At 45.0% G+C, this 13,513-nt stretch overlaps 1 protein-coding gene and 1 non-coding gene across 6 annotated transcripts in view; one reads left to right on the top strand and one right to left on the bottom strand.

Annotated features, from left to right (window-relative positions):
- Positions 1-13,513, bottom strand: part of LOC102407920 (SV2 related protein) — a 73,680-nt gene that overhangs the window by 36,372 nt on the left and 23,795 nt on the right. For all 5 annotated transcript variants that reach the window (XM_044930033.2, XM_025267456.3, XM_025267457.3 and 2 more), the window contains exons 3-5: positions 11,720-11,805; positions 9,954-10,052; positions 6,494-6,565 (exon numbers count right to left, since the gene is read on the bottom strand). In XM_044930033.2, the coding sequence (XP_044785968.2) occupies positions 6,494-6,565; positions 9,954-10,052; positions 11,720-11,805 (257 nt within the window). The remainder of the gene's footprint in view (positions 1-6,493; positions 6,566-9,953; positions 10,053-11,719; positions 11,806-13,513) is intronic.
- TRNAG-UCC lies at positions 5,411-5,483 on the top strand. Its single transcript has one exon. It is a non-coding gene; the product is annotated as a tRNA-Gly (tRNA).

Raw genomic sequence — 13,513 nt, forward strand, 5'->3', positions numbered from 1 at the left:
CTATGTGTGATATTTGAGTGACTGAGTGTGAATACAGCATCCGTCTGCATTCATGGGACTTCTATGTGTATCTATGAATAGATCTGAATCTTATTTCGAAATGTCAGATATATAAAGAAAAAGCATCAAGATTTCATTAAATCCAAACTTATTTATAATTGGGCGAATATGAATTCCTTTCAGGATCTAGGCAGAGTAGTATGTGAATATTTGCATATTGAAAGGAAATTTATTAATTACTTCTTTAAAAAATGTTCTCCCTTGTGGCCTAGTTAAGATATTATAACTGACTTCTTTTTAACAGCTGCGTAAGTGGGAATTCCCTGATGGCTCAATGGTAAAGAATCCGCCTGCAGGAGGTACAGGTTTGATGCCTGATCCAGGAAGATCCCACATGCCATGGAGCAATTAATTCCAGGCACCACAACTATTGAGCCTGTGCTCTAGAACCTGGGAGCCACAACTACTGAGCCCACAGCCAAAATTACCGAAGGCCGAACACTCTAGAGCCTGCGCTCTACAACAAGAGAAGCCATCGCAACGAGAAGCCTGGGCACTGCAAGTAGAGAGCAGCCCCTGCTTGCTGCAACTAGAGAAAAGCCTGTCTAACAACAAAGACCCAGCACAGCCAAAAAAAATAAATTAAATTGAAAAAACTGTATAAATGACTAGGCTATTTTATCTTTGAAATTATTTCTGGATTATTGGGGGCAATACAAAAATTTTATAATTTTTTTTTTTAAATAAAGGGGACATTGTAGGGAATTCCCTGGCAGTTCAGCAGTTAGGACCTGGAGCTTTCTCTGCTGTGGCCTGGGTTTTTGATCCCTGATCTCGAAGCTAAGATCCCACAAGTCACACGGCACGGCCGGAAAAAAAAAAAAAGATGTTGTATTTTATGGGGTTGAGAATCGCCTAGGAGCACAAAATTGCAGGAGAAACCTGGCATATATTCCTGGAGTGTTAATTATGCTTAGAGATGGAGAAAAAAATTAAGAGCGAATATAATTAAAAAGGGCATTTTTTATAACACAACCAACTCCAAAAGTGTTCTGGAGTAGAATGCAAATGTAACGTGAATATTAGACGTGCCGCATGAGGTCTGGGCAGACTGCCCTGTCAGGGAGTGTTTAACAGGAGGATTGCTACGTGATGTTTCTCCTAAGTCCTTTGTTCCTCATCAAGTGGAGCAGCAAGCTGGTCCCAGGAACTGAGGTCACTATGTGAGACAGGCTTGACTCTCCTTTAGTAAACATTCTCTTTACGACAAAACTGCTTAGTCTCGATCCCCTTTCTTGAGATATGGATTGTCTCCTGGTCTTGTGACCATTATTAATCCCTTGTTCCCTTGGTAACAGTTGCTGTACATTTGGTTTTCTGATCTTCATCATTGTCGAAAGAAATTTCTTGTACAACAGCCTATATATTCTCACAGAAAGATCATTAAAGCACCTTTGCTCCATTAGAGCTTGGGTCCCCGTGTCTTTCTGTCTTTCTTTCTTTCTCTCTCTCTCTGGCTAATTCTCTGGAGCGTAGAAACCCGTCATGCTCACTCTCCTGCCTGGGCTTCCAAGACCCCCTTGAGAAAGCACCCTGTGCCTTCACCCCCTCGAGAAGGTGCCCTGTGCCTTCATGAGTGATGCAAGCCCTGTGTTAAGGGCTTTATTGGTTCTCTGCGTAAACCAGGGAATATCAGCCTCTTTCTCTCTTTCACTTTCTTATCGTCGACTCCAGACCGCCAGGTCCCAGTCCATTAAAGGACCCCAACACTGCCCTTCGCAGCACCCTTCCTAGATCTGCAGGATAGAGTTCACCCGTCTGTCCGCCGCCCTCTCTGCACCCCCCTACCCCTCAACCCTTGCTTCAGGGAGAAAGTGTGAGACATTCTAATTTTAGCTTTAAAATGAAAATGAATTAAAAGAGACTAGAGAGGGGATTTGGAAGTCTACCACACATGACCTCAGTCTTTTGGAAAACAATTTTAGGTTGTAGAGAGAATGTATTAAATGACTTTGCACCACTCTGCAAGAATGTGATTAACTTTTCATTTTAATCTTCACTCTTCTGACTATGCTTAAAAGGAAGTGTCCGTGGGATGCTGGTCTGTCTTAACACTGTTTTCAAATTTTTTTTCTTTTATATTGGAGTATAGCTGGTTTACAATGTTGTGATAGTTTCAGGTGGACAGCAAAGGGACTCAGTTGTGATAGTTTCAGGTGGACAGCAAAGGGACTCAGTCACTCATACACATGTATCCATTCTCCCCCAGACTCCCCTCCCATCCATTCTGCCACATAACATTGCGCAGAGCTCCTCGGGCTATACAGCAGGACTTTGTTGGCTATCCATTTTAATACAGAAGTGTGTACATGTCCATCCCAAACTCTCTAAGTATCCCTCCCTCCCCCCATCCTTTCATCCTGGTAACCATCTTTAACATCTTTTTAAACATCTGCTAATCTTATTCTTTAACAGAGAGAGCAATGAGGCAACCATACCAGCTAGAATTTTATAACACTGTTGTCCTTGCATTTATTTTTGCAGGTATTTCTTACTTAGGGTGATTGCTATTGATTTCCCATTTAAGACTCTAAATCAAGTTTCCTTTTCAAAAAACATGCATCTAAGGATGTTTTTAATGTTGATATAAAGAAAGATATTAAGTACATAAGAGAATATGTGGGGTAGGAATGAGTAAAGTCTAGGAAGATTTGGATCTATTGCAATAAAGAATAATAAATAAAAAAAGCAACCTTTCTGCTCCCCTTTCTAAACCCAGGGCCACACAACTAAACAACAACAACAACAAGGACACTGGTACCCGCCACAGACTTAGTTCCTTTCTTCCGACTTGACCTCACTTACTAGGGACTGTCTTTTTTTTTTTTTTAATTGAAGAATAATTGCTTTATAGAATTTTTTTGGTTTCTGCCAAACATCAACATGAATCAGCCATAGGTATACATATGTCCCCTCACTAGGGATCTTCTTCCTTGGAACCTGAAAAGTCTTGAATCAGAAATAAGACATCATTAGTGGCAGAGAACCAAATTATGGGCTTCCCTTGTAGCTCAGCTGGTAAAGAATCCACCTGCAATGCAGGAGACCCCGGTTCAACTCCTGGGAGGGGAAGATCCACTGGCGAAGAAGGGATAGGCTACCCACTCCAGTATTCTTGGGCTTCCCTGGTGGCTCAGCTGGTAAAGAATCCACCTGCAATGCGGGAGACCTGGGTTCGATCCCTGGGTTGGGAAGCAATGTGGGAGACCTGGGTTCAATTCCTGAGTTGGGAAGATCCCTTGGAGAAGGGAAAGTCTACCCACTCCAGTATTCTGGCCTGGAGAATTCCATGGACTGTATATCCATGGGGTGGAAAACAGTCGGACACGACTGAGAGACTTTCACTTTCAGCGGCAGAGAAAATAAAAGAAGGAAAACAAAGCGGGAGAAGAAGAGTGGGGAGAGAGAGGGCGCCCAGACTGACACATGGGAGCTATGCCTCCCTCCCGGGGCTGCCTGGCAGCCGTGCTGCCCTGCTGAGGTCACCGGATGCCCTCATGCCAGGCAGCAAAGACAAGCAGGCCGACTGGTCCTGTCGGGTCACAGTGGAGTGCAGCTGGCCCTGCATTTGCCCGCTGATGCCAGCGCTTTCCAGTTGCCCAGAGAACAAGGACTCAGCAGCCGTTTGGAGGGACCGTCATGGCATTGCAAAGGCGTGAGTGCTGCCAGCAAGCCCCATCCAAGCACTGCTGAGGGCCTCTGCGGAAACGTCCTCTGGGTTCTCATTAACTGCACTTGTCGCTCTGCCTAACATCTGTTCTGCCTTTTAGATTGCCACCCCTCCCCCTTTTCCTTCCCTCCTTCCTTTCCTATTTATTAAGCAGCCTCTGTATACCCGGCTCTGGAGATAGAATGCATAGACATTATGCACTCATTAATTTGCTCATTCAATGATGCATTTCACAATAAGCAGGTATTGAATGCCTGCAGTATGTCAGACCCTTAGGGATACTGATAATATACTGCTCATTCATTCAATGCACAGGTATTGAACACCGACTGTGTGCCGCACTAGAGGTGCTGAAATGTATCATTCATTCATTCACTCACTGGTTCACTGTGCAGGTACTGAGTACCTCTTGTGGGCCTGGCATTCATCCTTTGACTCTGCACATATTGATGGCCTACTGGTTGCTAAACACTTGGTTTTGTCCTGCGCGACAGCGGCCCACAGGACAGCCAGAGGCTCTGACGTCACGGAACTTTAATTTGCATTTTTGAAATCACTGCCTCATCGTGATGCTGGGTCCTCACCATGCCTTACGGAAAGAGGTTGTTATTTTCATGTCCACTTTAAAAACAGCACATTGAGGGCCAAAGGAGATGAGTGATTTATCCAGGATCAGCTCCCTATTACCCCCGGTAGAGAACATACAGGCCTGATGCAGGCGGAATGCAGTGAGGACAGGGGGACCTGGGTGAATGAAAGAGAACTTGCCCCGCCCTGCCAGCCTCAGCTCCAGCCAAAAGCTACCATCACAGAACATGGGTTCTAAGCCACCAGATTACCCAGCTTTCCAAAAACCCACAACGCTTTTTATTTTTATACAAAATATGGCCATTTTGAAACAGAGGCAACTGATTCAAAAATCCCATTAAGCACTGCATGGGATAAATTAAACACATTTGGGGGCCACCTTTGGCTCATGGCCAACATGTTTGGAATCCATAGCCTGGAAAGGTTTCAAGCTCCCGCTCTAAGAAGCTGAAAGCCTAGCTGTCACTTGGATGCCAGGCCTGCAACCCCAGCTCCAGAGAAGTACACTGATCTCATTGCCAGGAGCACTGCTCAGTCACATGCAGGGTTGCCTGACCCAAGCCCCTGGTACTCTCCAATCATGTTCAAGTATAGTGAAAATATTCACAGGGAAACCCGAGCATGTTCAGAACATTGAAATGAGAGGCCCGGTGCCTGCCAGCCACCCCTTTTTATTCCTTAAAGCTGACATGGTCCTAGAGCCTTTGAACTAGATGATGACCTGATCCCATTCTAAATTTTTCTTGAGTCCCAATCAATAGTAGTTACCACCTATCACAGGCTAACTATGCATCAGTAAATACTGTTCTAAATGTATTATATACACATTCTTATTTAATCCTCCCAATGGTCCTGTGAGTTCCTACTGTTGTCAATCCTATTTTGCAGATGGGAAAACTAAGGCTTAGAGAGGGAGAGCAGCTTGCCCAAAGTTACCTCGCTCGACAAGGGACTCTATGATATGAACTCAGATGCGTGTGTCTCCATACCCACGAAGCCACACACCCACGGTCGCCCTTCCTTTCCATGACTGCCACAAGTCCCCAGGCTGTAGAAACTTCTGTAGGGATCAAAGTGGCCCACTGAGGGAATTCCCTGGTGGTCCAGTGGTTAAGACTCTGTGCTTCCAATGCAGGGGGCCCAGGTTCAATCCCTGGTTGGAGAACTAAGATCTCACATGCCCCACCAAGGAACTAAGATCCCACTTCTCAGTGCAGCAAAAAAAAAAAAAAAAAAAAAAAAAAAAGGTCGACTTAAAAAGAAGCGGCCCACTGAGTCTCCTGCAAAGTCACGCAGCAGAGGCTCTCACAGAAACCTCTCAGCTGGGCCAAGGCAGATCAAGCAGCTAGGAGGAGCTTCTTCGAGCTTGCCAAGGCTCGCCAGCTGTCTGGTTCGCCCTCTAGTCCTAGAGGAGTTCTGGGTAAGCTTTATAATTAGAGCCGCATCCATCTTTCCTGATATTGGGCCAGAGTTCCATGCTGGGGAGGAGAAGGCTCTACAATCTGGGGGCACTTTCTCTCTCTCTCTCCAGTCACACCAGCTTTGTGTTGGGTGTGGGATTTAGCAAGCTGGTCAGAAGAGCTGGAGGCACCCCCTACAGGTAGCCCCCCAGGCTTCATCTGTTTAAGAGTAGATGAATGTTCAACTGATCTACTAAATTCTGGCATTCTATTCAGTAATGTCTCCCAGTAACCCAGGTCAGGGTGAAGGATGTGAACTCTGGAGCCAGATACACCTTCATCTTAGCACTGGTCTTGCCATACTTATTGGCCCATGAGCTTGGTGAATAACAGGTAATGGGAATTGAGGAAACATTTCCTCTGAACCAGGGACTTTCTATACAAGGGTCATTTACTCCCCATAGGAGCCCTATGGGGAAGAATATTACTCTCCCATTTACAGATGAGGAAACTGAGGCACAGAAGGGTTAAGCACCAAGGGGATGGGGCTAGCACCACCACCAGCATCTTTTATGTTCTGAAACACACATGCTTGGGCCCCCTAGGGAGGTGTGATTTTTTTCAAGAGTCCACAACCTCATAGCAATGTCTTTCTTTGCCCTTCAATGTAGCTCTGAATTAAACTTCCACCAAAAAAAAAAGTTCAGTTGGCACAAGTTTTGCTGTTGTCAAGGAGATAACCCAGAGAACACAAGCTTAGGGGAAGTCGCCTTACTGTTTTTCTGCCATACTGGTCTGAGATGTTTCCCCAGAGGGTGGAGCTGGACATCATGCCGACAAAGACCACCTGTGGGGGCAAAGACAGCTTCTGTTAGACCGTGACACGGAGCATCGCAGAGAAAGGCAACACCGAAGTGAGCCTGCAGAGTCACACTCTTAGTAATAAGAATGAACCAAGCGTTACAGCTTCCCAGGTACCGCTAGTGGTAGAGAACCCACCTGCCAAAGCAGGAGACATGGGTCTGATCCCTGGGTTGGAAAGGTCCCCTGAAGAAGGAAATGGCAACCCATTCCAATGTTCTTGCCTGGAGAATTTCTTAACAGTCCATAGGGTGGCAAAGAGTTGGACTTGACTGAAGCTCCTTAGCAAGCAAGCATTTCTGAGATCTTGTTAAGATGCAAACACTAGTCTGTGTGCTTCCTGTTACTGTTTAAGTCTCCCAACAGCCCTCCGGGGTGGGTGCTGCCGTTATCCCCATTTCAAACATGAGGAAACGGAGCCTCAGAGACGTGAGGTCATGCAGCCAGGTCACAGGTGTTAGTGGTGCAGCCCGGGCTGGAGTCAGGCTGCCTGGCTGCAGAGCTAGTATTTTTCCAGTTTCCTACAGAACCCAAGAAATGTCTTATGGCTAAGAAAATATTAAAGGTTGCAAGGAACTGAATACAGGAGACAGGAGGTTAGGATGGGAGCTGGAAGCCACGAGCAAGAGAAAGCATCCATGGAGCGCTCGCTGTGTGCTGCGCAAAATTCTGGTTCCCTTGTTAGTCCTTGATCAGAGCTGAAGAGGTATGACTGCTCATACCCATTTTATAGATAGGTAGCTTGAGGCTTAGAAGGGTTAAGGGGACTTCCCTGGAGGTCCAGCAGTTAAGACTCCGTACTTCCAATGCAGGAGGTGCAGATTCCATTCCTGGTTGGGGAATTCAAGATCCTTGTGCCACATGGTATGGCCAAAAAGTTTTTAAAAAGAAAAAGAAGGGTTTTAGAAATCTGCTCTGATCCCAGGGAGGAGAGGGTAAAGACAGGTCTTAAGCCCAAGCAGGCTGACTAGAGCTTTCTTCACTGTTCTATCCTTTCTGGAGCACTCACCAAGCGTCAGAGACCACACTGAATGTTCTCTACATTTGTTGCTATTGTTCAGTCACTCAGTCATGTCCGACTCTTTGTGACCCCATGGACTGCAGCACACCAGGCTCCCCTGTCCTTCACCATCTCCTGAGTTTGCTCAAACTCATGGCCATTGAGTCAGTGATGCCATCCAACCATCTCTTCCTCTGTCGTCCCCTTCTCCTCCTGTCCTCACTCTTTCCCAGCATCAGGGTCTTTTCCAGTGAGTCAGCCCTTCACAAGAGGTGGCCCAAATATTGGAACTTTTTACATACGTCTTACCAAATGTTTCCAGGAGCCCCACGAGGTGGGTGCTATTATTATCCCAATTTCCAGATAAGTCAACTAATTGAGGCTCAGAGATAGGAACAGCATTGCCTAGTGTGGGCTGAACCCAAAAGCATTCCTCTAGGCACGTCCTAGAGCAGTGGGCTCCAAACAGGCTACACAGAGGCATTCCAAGGGAAAGCAAATTTGGATAATTTTACAGGAATTAATTTCCACATCCTCAACTTCCATAGAAACTCTTTCCCGAGAACAGGTTAGGGGATCTCATCTGTTCCCGGCTCCCCTTCTCAACCACCCTTCCCCCACTTCTTCATACTCTGCCCCCTGTTGTACCTCGTGGCCATCGCTTTGAGGTTAAACCCTCTAGGCTGCCTCCAAAAGGATACCAATGACACAGATACAAATCCATTCACAAGTCATCTTGATTCCAATTCCATTTTATTATTTTTAACCAAATTGCAGGAGAGGCTAATCAAGCTGTCAGCAAATTAGATCACTAAAAATAATTTTTCATAAATGACTGCTGTGTGCTCTTCAGCACGAAACTTGGAAGTTGCTGAAAAGAATCAAGTGGCATTAGTTTACTGAGTTATTATAAAACTCCTTCAGTTTTATATGAAGCAAAACTTTTTATATGTGAACAAAACCTTTCGTATTCATATCTATTCAGTAAAAATGAAAAATAGAAATAGCATTACAACTGAACCCTGTCTCATTTTGGCAACAGGCTTTCAAATTGTAGCACTGGAGAAAACTCTTGAGAGTCCCTTGAACAGCAAAGAGATCAAGCCAGTCAGTCCTATAGAAAATTAACCCTGAATGCTCATTGGAAGGACTGATTCTGAAGCTGAAGTTCCAATACTTTGGCCACCTGATTTGAAGAACTGACTCATTTGAAAAGACCCTGATGCTGGGAAAGATTGAAGGCGGGAGGAGAAGGGGACAACAGAGGATGAGATGGTTGGATGGCATCACCAACTCAATGGACTGAGTTTGAGTAAACTCTGGGAGATAGTGGAGGACAGAGGAGCCTGACATGCTGCAGTCCATGGGGGTCACAAAGAGTCAGACACGACTTAGCAATTGAACAACAATTCAAGAATATGTGACATAGTTGAGAAACACTCCATACTCCTCATCAAGAGGTGCGTTCCTGATAAAAGTGACTTATGTTTAGCAAGTATTGATCAAAATTAATTATATCTTGTTTTGATCTGTTGTTTACTACTAAAAATTATCATGGTTAACTTACTGCAGGAGAAACATCTTAAATCTTATGATCTCAAAAATTAAAAATGATAATTGAAAATGTCACAAAAATTATAATAGGGTGATTGATGAAACTTTCAAGCCTAGTAAAACCTTATATTGCTTCCTTTGTAGCTCATCTGGTAAAGAATCCACCTGCAATGCGGGAGACCTGGGTTCGATCCCTGGGTTGGGAAGATCCCCTGGAGAAGGGAACGCCTACCCACTCCAGCATTCTGGCCTGGAGAATGCCATGGACTGTATAGTCCACGGGGTTGCAAAGAGTTGGACACGACTGAGCAGCCTTCACTTTCACAACCTTACATTAAGATAAAACTATATGGAGAAACTGAATGAAAATACCAGTTCAAGAAGAAAACAAGACAAGAATGAAGGGTTCTGCTTCATGCTCCTCCAAGCCTTAGCTCCAGGGAGCACCAGTTCCTACAGTTTACTGAACAGGTACTATGCTGTTTCCAACCCTGAAGTCACCTTCATGTGGAAGGAACTGGTGTCTCCTTTTTGGAAGAGCGAGGCTTATAAGGTTTACGTGATCCGATCAGGTGGGCTCCAAGTTCCCCGCAATTGAGCAGGATATCTGGGGCCCCCAGATGTGGTTAGAGTTGGCTGCAGACCTGCCAGGATACATGCGATGGAGAAGGGACGCTGAGGTCCTGGTGATTCCATTGAGGTTTAATTCCTGTCTGCTGAGCCCTTGGCAGCAGCAGGAGGAAGTGGGGGGCATCCTACAGAACACCCCCCTGGGGGACCAGAACTGAGCACGAGAGCAGGGGGCCGATGGGCTGCCTACCGAGGTCAGCAACGCCACCTGCCAGCTGGGCAGCCGCCACTCGCAGTGCAGCTGCGGCGCAAGGATGCTCAGGATCATCATCTCCATGGCGTCGGCCATCTGCAGGGAGCAAGCAAACACGTGAGGCCAGGGCGCTGCCCGGCTCAGGGCGGCCGGCCCCTCACTAAAAATTCTCATGGTAACTCACTGCAGGAGAGAAGAATTTAAACCTTAGAGCCTTATGATCTCAGAAAATTTAAAACGATAATTTAAAATGTCACAAGTCCACAGTCCCAAGCGAGTGCATAAAAAAATCCCTTTGGACTTTCCCGGTGGTCCAGTGGTTAAGACTCTCCCCTTTCACTGCAGGGGGCATGGCTTCAATCCCTAGTCCAGGAAGTTCTATGTGCCACGTAGTATGGCCCCCAAAAAATTTTAAAATAAAATAAATCAATTAATTAAAAAAAGAAAAAAGAGAGAGACTCCCTCTTCTACCTTCTGCTGAGTGCCCTATCACCCATCAAAACACATTGAAAGCTCCAGAAGTTAAAACAGTGTGGTACCACACAGGAACTGATGACTAGACATTTAACATTCTTTGGGTGCGTTTTCCCACGTTTGAAAAAAAATTTAGTGACACTCCCTGAACGGAGTGGGAAAGTAGCATATTTTGAAAATCAGAAAAGCTTTTTTTTTTTAGAAAAACATTTTTTAGAGGTAGAGAGACAGTGATCTTTTTCTCTTGTAGCTCAATTAAAAGCTAGTTTCTCTTTGGTCATTGTTCATGTAGAATTGTCAGTATAATTAACATTAAAAAGTGTGATCTTTTAATATATTAAAACATACTAGGGAGCCTCAGTAATGAAACACTGTGGTACCTTTACAGGATTAAACAGGCAGAGCAGTGGAACAGAAATGAGAGTCCAGAAGTAAACCCACGTGGCCCCAGGAATGTGGTGGATGATAAAAGCCACTTGGCAAATTAGTGGAGGAAATGAGGTGGGGAAATTGATGACTGTTTGGAAAAACAGGTAGTTAAATCTCAGTTTTGCACTATTCATAAAAATCCATTTCACTTGTATTAATGGTCTAGATTAATGGCAGAGGATGAGATGGTTAGATAGCATCACCAACTCAATGAATATGAATTTGAGCAAACTCTGGAAGGTAGTGGGGATTCCCAGGTGGCATTGGTAGTAAGGAATCCAGCTGCCAATGTAGGAGATATAAGAGACTCAGGTTCAATCCCTGGGTCAGGAAGATCCCCCGGAGGAGGGCATGGCAACCCACTCCAGTGTTCTTGCCTGGAGAATTCCACGGACAGAGGAGCCTGGTGGGCCACAGTCTATGGGGTTGCAGAGTCGGACGGGATTTAGCAACTGAACGACAGTGATCTAGATACATTATTTGCTCTAGGTAGATCTGGCAAGTTTAATAAGGAATCACAAGCCCCTTGAAGAAGGCACATTTTGATCTGTGCATTTTCTTCTAGGGTGAGTCGCACAGATGACATTAGAATCTTAGAGTAGCCCTGAGCCTCAAAGGGTTGAGAACCACTTAATTAACCAGAAGCTTCAACTCCTCCTTGAGGGCAATTGTCAACCACACCCAACTCCCTCTAGGCTCAGACTTCATTATCACCCAAGGTCACTCAAACTTTGTCGATTGAAGCAAAGACTGTAAGAGGAGGGAACCGTGTCCTCCCTTGTAGAGCATGGAAACCCAGTTGAGCAGCATGGTGTTCCTTGGAGACTGAAGATGACGTCATCGTCCCCAGAGATACTTACCCAAGCCAAGCCAGTGAGAACAGACAGCTTCCATTGAAATTTTCCAAAACCAATGGCTTCCACCGCATCTTCCACCATGAAAGTATCTGGGAGGAGAAAGGGGAGGGGAAGCAAGGAGTCAGAGTATTTTGTACTTGTCTTAGTTCCAGGGGGGGCAGATCTAGAGGGATCCCTGGCCAAGCTCTTTAAAGCAGTGCATGCTGCTTCTAGAACTTATCCTAGGAAAACCTTCTGGCAAGTGTGAAGTGTGCTGCAAAGTCCAATACAACGTGGTTTCTACAAAGGGAATAAGTGGACAACCCAGAATGTCTATCGACAAGGAACTGGTTAAATTATTTTATGTATTATATATGAATGTTTATATATCTACATCCTAAAATACAACCCACCTATTAAAAAATGCGCAGATATAGAAAGATGCATACAATATATTGTGATTTAATTTTCAGAAAACAAAGTAAGGTGGAGCAGAGGAAGTCAGATTGAATGCCCATAGCCCATCAATAGGATCGTGTGTCAGTACTCACTTTTTTGTACATTTTGATCATGTCCCAGTGCTTCCCAAATAAACACATGGTATTTGTGTGTTCAGAAAAAAATAAGGATGCAATTTAGAAGCTCACAAGTGGCTTTGAGAAAGACTAAAAGACAAATGCAATGTGGTGTGCTAGAATTGATTCCTGTAACACCACTGCTGGGAAAACTGGGGAAATCTGAATAAAGTCTCAGTTTCATGGAGGGTAATGCACCAGTCTCAATTTCTTAGTTTTGACAAGTGTGTCATGATTAGGTAAGATACTAACTTTATGGGAAGCTGCATGAAGAGTATACAAAAAAAAAAAAAAAAAAAAATAATGAACAAACAAAAAAGATTTTAAAAAAGAAAAAAAGAGGTTACGAGTACTCTCTGTGCTATCCTTGCAACTTTTCTGTACTTTTAAAATATTCCAAGACAAAAAATAAAAATTAACTGAAAAATAAAAATACTAAAGGAGCATGCTGGGTGGCTGTCCTGTGGGGGTGCCTCTGAGGATCTTATCTGCCCCTGATGGGAGTTGTCATCTTGTTGGAATTTCAATCATGAGCCTCTTACATCAAACATCATTTTCTCCTGAAGTATGAGCTGGTGTTCTCACACCAGCAGGGTCTGATTTCCTTCAATAATATTGAGGAGAAAGCAGAGTGAGTCGTGTAACAGCATCAGTAATAAGAACAGTAATAGTAATAATATCATTATATGTTTACTGGGAGCTCAGTGTGCGTCAGGCACTGCCCTAAGAGAGTGGTCCCAATCCTTTTTGGCAACAGTGGCCTGTTTCATGGAAGACAATTTTTCCATAGACAGGGGCAGCTTTGGGGATCATTCAAGCGCACTACATCTATTGTGCCCTTTGTTTTGTAGTGACCTCAGAGTATTTCGCCTTGACTTGATGGCTAGGTTCTCGCTCACATGAGAATCTAACGCCGCTGCTGATCTGACAGGAGGCGGAGCTCAGGTAGCAATGGGAGCGATGGGGAGCAGCTGTAAAGACAGCGGAAGCTTGCTCACCCACCGCTCACTTCTAGCTGTGCAGCCCAGTTCCTAACAGGCCACGGACTGGAACCAGGGGTTGGGGACCCAGGCTCTAAGAGCTTGCTGTACATAATCTCACTGAGTCCCTGTGACACCTACTAGTTAAAGGCTCAGTCTTAGCCCCATTTTTCAGAGGGGGACATGGACTTGCCCAGTGTCAATACAGCTGGGACACTGCAGATCTGGGAATTTAGCCCAGATCAGCCTGAACCTGAAGCCAC

The sequence above is a fragment of the Bubalus bubalis genome, chromosome 17, assembly GCF_019923935.1.
Source record: "Bubalus bubalis isolate 160015118507 breed Murrah chromosome 17, NDDB_SH_1, whole genome shotgun sequence".
NCBI classification, from domain to species: Eukaryota; Metazoa; Chordata; class Mammalia; order Artiodactyla; family Bovidae; genus Bubalus; species Bubalus bubalis.